We start from the raw sequence: 6000 nt of genomic DNA, 5'->3' as shown, positions 1-6000 counted from the left end.
ATTCTCTAAGAGTTGGATACTATTTTTTTCAAAAAAAGTTTGCAACAGAAATTGCTTGAAGTACAAGTTTGCAACAGAAACTAGCTTGAACAAGATTTATTTGGGTATAACACTATCCCGAAAACATGCAAAGCCAAACATTTATATATTTCTTCACAATTAGTTGTTTTGTCTCGTTTAAGGGCCCAAAAACAGGCTAGTTTGATCATTAGAATGTTAAAAACGGCAGGAAACGACGCAATTCAAATTTCAAAACATGGACATGACCATTTCATAACTCCAATAACTTCGAGAATTAGAAATCTACAACCCTGAAACGCAAAACCGAGGGTGACGTAGACATAGAACTGATGCATGCGCATATCCATAGAGTTCAAAGTACCATAGAAACCCACTAACCTGATAAAAAAAACAAGTGAACACGCGATGATTTCAGAAAATATCCGCCATTTTGTAACTTTGCAACCATCTCGCCCGCTTGAACCAAGTGTGCAACCACTTCACGTCCTGCCCCTTGATATAAAATCCCACTTATCTCCCCTAGTTTTGATGCATTAAACCAAACTATTGAACCATCCATAATTCTTAATAAAATGTAATACAACTATCCGAGAATTAAATTGAAGCTGCAAAATACACTTACAAACGTTTTTTAGTTAGTCCATGCCAATTTTTGAACTTTTCGCAAGCCGGTCGGAGACCGCAGAGGCTGCTCGGCCAAAAGTTTTACAAATGTCTATTTCAGAGCACAGTAGCACAATATATACAGTGTATATTACTTTAAAGCAAACCATGCCTTCAGTTTTGAGACTTACCTTTAGAAAGGCGGTAGGGTGATGTGACAGAAAAAGTAAACAGATAATATGACCGGTCATTTACTAATAATGGTGACCTTTGACCTTTCATATTAGGTTTGTCCTTGGCTGTTTTAAGAATAGACCTGCATTGCTGACACTGCCTGACAAATATACATTAACAAAAAAAAAGTAAAGTTAACGACCTATCTTTTGAAGTTTTATACGAAAATGAACCTTAACTTGTAATACCAGGTTTGACCTTGACACAATTTGATATCTTCATGACTATCATTGCTGGACATAAAATGAATAAAGGTCACTTACTAATAATGACAAAAAGATATTGACTCATTTTTGATTAAATGATGACAAAACTTTTTTAAACAATAAAATGTATTACAAAAATGTTATTATTATGATTGTTTTACACAAATTGACCTTTGACCTTTGATATTAGCCTAAATTCTTTACAAGAAAATGACCTTTGACCTTTCATATAAGGTTTGATTTTAAATCATATTGATAATATTTTTATTATAATTATTGTGCGATATATATAAAATGGATACAGTAAAGAACAGCTTTTTATAACGAGAAAATAGTATTCTTAACAATAATTTTCACAATTGTTTTTACGTTTGACCTTTAGATTTGCTTTTCACTGTTAGATAAGACCTGCATTTCTGACTTTGCCTAACATACATACACTGTGACTTACAGCAACAAACTATTATGAACAATAAAAATGAATTTGAAATTTGCCATTTTTTTTATTATTTGACCTTAAATCAGATCTGACATTGATTCCTTTTCTATGAACTCCTTTTTGCGGACAGTTTTTGGACATGTATATACCCTACCACCTTACATTTTTTTAGAACCGCCCCTAAGACAAACGCATGTAAGTAAAATATATATATGCACAGCTTTGACGCTTAAGAAAGTGGAGTTTCATGCTTGACATGAAATATTCTCTGCAAAAAAATATATAAACTTATTTCGGACCCAATTGTTGTTTACGTTCCGCTAGAAAAGCGCAGTGATTTTTGTACACTTTCAAGTTCTTTTACTAGGATATGTTTTACTATTGAGAACTTGAATGCAAACCGAACAACGCTTGTAATGGGAGTTCTGATTGGTCAAATAGCTTTAAGGCCAAATAAACGGATTTTTTAGAGAAAACTTTTTAAAAATATGTTTGAACTTTCGTCTCCCCCGAAGCAGAAAACAAACCAAAAATGTATTGTTCATATTACATTTCTTGACTCCGTAGACTTGTGATCACAGTAAATATAGAAACAATGTTGGAATACCAAATAACTATATGTTGTCTCTCTGAAAGTATAGTGTATCTGAAATTAAAGTGGATGTAGGACTTCACTGCACGGGGTGGGGTGGGGTATTTTCAAGTTTATTTTCAGTTTGCATATTTACCAAAATATGAGACAAAACATTCACGAATAGAACATAGTATATAATAACACACTCATATGAGGCAATGTATTGTTTAAAATGTCAACAACAGATTGTTATACTGGTTTAAGTATAATTTTAGTCAATTTATAAATTTTCTACGGAAGTGTTGCTGTCTGGATATTGGTTGTACATGTATACCATCAAATACATAACAACAACAGCAGTCGTTACATTATATAACGACAAAGTTGCATACTGACGTGGCCAGACATTTTCAGTTATTTATTCTTGTCGTTGTTTAAACTGCTACGTGTAGATTAAATGTTTGTTATTAGAATAAGACACATTCCCCTGTGAAGCATTTAGATTAATTTTACGGAATAAGTCTACACCTACGGATGCCTGATTGAGAAAGAACTCCATGATACGAAACTTTTGTTCGTCAAATTGTTAAATAGATCAAAGTCAATAAAAACAAGCATTTTCATTTACCTTAGTAAGAAACAATATAAATTTTATTCAAGAGAAAATCACTGTTTGAGGTATATTATTTTGATTCTAACATGATATATTCAATAATTATTTGCTCTCTCTCTCTCTCTCTCTCTCTCTGTCTGTCTGTCTGTCTATGTGCGTGCGTGCGTGTGTTTCCCAGCGCACCGCTATGACGTTATTTTTATGATATGACGTAATGACTGTTACGTACAAACAGTGATAAAGTCAGTTTCTGATTACTTAGGGTGTCGGCCCGGTATCATTTCTCCTTTGCCGTATGTAAACAAGCATTTTTGGACATGAACTGTGAATTTCACAACAAAATTACAGCAATGGCAACTCTGTATTTCTAAAGTTTTAACACTTTTCCACTCATTTCTCACTAAAAAAGTACTGACATCAACAATGAACTTTTTGCTAAATTTCAATATTTACATTCACGGTTAAAATCTTCATACGCATCTGTCACGGTTGTCTATCTATCTATCTTCCATATAGTCAAACCCCTGCTGGGGACCTAGACTTTGCGCGTCAACTAGCAAGAATGTTAAACGAGTAAAAAAGTAGTAGCAAAAAGCAAGAAGGAGAATTGTTAAAAACAGGTTAAAAACAGGGCAGTTGTATTTAAGGTGAGATGTGCTCAATCTGGCTTACAGCCTGACTGATCACTGGCCCAGACGAGTTGACAACATCTGAAGGCAAGGCATTCCAATGATATACTGTACGAGGGAAGAATGAAAATTTATGATAGTTGGATGAGGGTAAAACTTGAACGAATGCCTGGGAATGAGTGGTTCTGGTTCTGGTTCTGGAAGATCTAATGTGGGTGTTAGGTTGTCCGGTAGTGGGATGGCGACCTGGTTATGCAAGATGTTATAAAACATAATCAGGCGCTGGCCAATGGGACGGAGTGCAAGGCGTCGCCAATTTAGGGAAGTCGGCATGTTGTCTACACTGGATGTACGGCCGTAATCACGCTTGGCCCAGCGTGCAGCCCTGCGCTGCACAGACTCAAGCTGATCAATCAGAGTATCAGAGTGGGGGGACCACACAGTGGAACTGTACTCCAGCTGGGGCCGTACAAATGTTTTGTATGCTTGTGATTTTAACCCTTACTTTTTTAATCCTTCCACACAGAAATCTGGTCCTGCAGAAAACAGACAAAACAACTGTTAAAGACATCAGAAATGACACAAGATTTACACAGTGTCAATAATGTAAAATGGAGACTTCACAATTTCAATGAACTACTTTACAACGACCCGGAAGTACTTCAATACCTGTGTGACACTTTAACAGATCGGGTCTTTTCTTCGGCTCGGGTACCTACGTTAAAAGCCATTACGATTCGTGTTAATGCCGGATTTTATCTTGGTGGTAATTTCAATAGTATTTTTCCTAACCGTACATCGCAATACCTTCCATATTCCCCTTTCCCCGGGACCAACCGACACACACGTACACGCATACACATGCGCACGCGCAGGTGCATACATCTTTGATGAACTTGTTCTCCTCAATAAATTTGTTTAAATTAAACTTTCCAATATTCATTGTACCATGTTGTACTTTTTCCTGCTATAGATACTGTATACTTTAAAGCGGTTATGAGATCAAAGGATGGTAGGAACATAACGACTATTATAGTGGTGACTCGTCAGGCGAGTTATCAAATAGCTATGCGAGTTACTGAAAGTTCTCCGATAGCTTGTTTAAGGAGATTCACTGGCTCATAAGGTCCGCTCTATAACTATCAGATAATACGCCCCGAGTGCAATACACGCCTTTCTTTTATACTATTGTTAAGAAGTGTTGGAAATTACTTAACCACGGCCATGTCAGTGTAATGACTGGTTTTGACTAGGTTCTCTCTGTACGTTTGGATATTACTTGTCGCTTATCGCGCCGAAGTATATGGTTGTAGTTTGATACAGACTAGTATGTTTTGTAACGGATATAACTTGAATTTATTCTGAGCAGGAAGTTTAACTATCTAGAAGCTTGGGGATTCAATACAGTTCTTGTGTCGCATGGTAATTTGTTATACTATGAGGAAATTGAACCTAATTAACGGCACAGTCTCCATGAAACTAAGGCTATAAAATTTATTGAAACACAATTATCATCTTATTTAGTTATTTAGAGAGGATTTCACAGCTGCCGTTTTATGCTCCCAATGCTGTAAAACTTGCAAGAAAAAAAGTTGGTGAAAAATGAAGACAGGTCTCGCCATGCTATTTGTTCAAGGTAAGTGGTGACAATTATTTTACGCTTGTATTTTAATCCTGATTTTCTTCCGAACACCAAACAATATCACCATGAAGATTTTACTAACTGTAAAGATTTGTATTTTTTGTAATCGAATGACGTAATCACATGATAAATTACTGGTGAAAACAAAATTGTTGCATATTTTTGAAAAATAAGGGCCAAACGGAGCGGTGTAGCTTTAAAAATGAGCATCATCCGGGACAACGTTATGTTAACAAACCATGTTGAGGGTGTTTCAAAATATATAAATATTGTTTTCTGTGCATGACGTTCTAAGAAACATTCCATCAATATGAATCCGCAAAATTTTGAAATTTGAAAATTTAAATAGGAGCACAGGAGCCTGAAATTCTATCTATAATGCTCCAAAATGGCTAAATATAAAAATTACCCCTCCTATATATATAAAAAAAGAACAGGAATGAAACAAAACCGTACCCCGCCCACTTTTTGTAAACAAGAAACTTCGAAAAACAGAAAAGCATCTCTATACGAGCGGTCTTATTTTGAAGAGGACAAAAAAATATACTAGAAACACTGCTTACTGTAAACTGTCTTCCTTTTAACTAACACAAAATCATCATTTTCAATACCTTTTCGTTCATCGCCGAAACCATTGCGTGACGTCACATATACATGTACCTGTTTCACAGCCTCGCAGTTAATTCGATGTGCTTTCACTTCGATAAGAAATAAAGGTAAGATATTGTTTATGTTCTATATTTTATTGTTCATTTTTCCATGAATAAAAATTATATATTTGCATTTGTTTGTCAATGTATTCAAGTAATATTTTCAAAACAAAAACGTAAACAAAAGGGGAAGTAACTCCATTATTCACTGGAGGAAATTTAAAAATTGGAAACTTCCATAGTGACTATTTTTTATTATGGCAGATAACCTGAGCGCTGCGATATGGTATGGAAATCCTTTGTTTTTTATAAAAATGTTGCATTTGACCCTTAATTAGTTATGACACATCGAAGTGAAAGTATATCGAATTAACTGCGAGGCTGTGAAA

The 6000-nt window shown here is 35.1% G+C and overlaps 1 protein-coding gene across 1 annotated transcript in view; it reads left to right on the top strand.

Annotated features, from left to right (window-relative positions):
* The first annotated feature begins 4371 nt into the window (after window positions 1-4371).
* Window positions 4372-6000, top strand: part of LOC123566584 (neurotrimin-like) — a 114555-nt gene continuing 112926 nt past the window's right edge. Inside the window, exon 1 of the mRNA XM_045360830.2 lies at window positions 4372-4955. Within this exon, the coding sequence (XP_045216765.2) occupies window positions 4922-4955 (34 nt within the window). The 5' untranslated portion in view covers window positions 4372-4921. The remainder of the gene's footprint in view (window positions 4956-6000) is intronic.

This window comes from Mercenaria mercenaria, chromosome 8 (assembly GCF_021730395.1).
Source record: "Mercenaria mercenaria strain notata chromosome 8, MADL_Memer_1, whole genome shotgun sequence".
NCBI lineage: Eukaryota > Metazoa > Mollusca > Bivalvia > Venerida > Veneridae > Mercenaria > Mercenaria mercenaria.
This window is presented reverse-complemented; position numbering and strand designations above follow the sequence as displayed.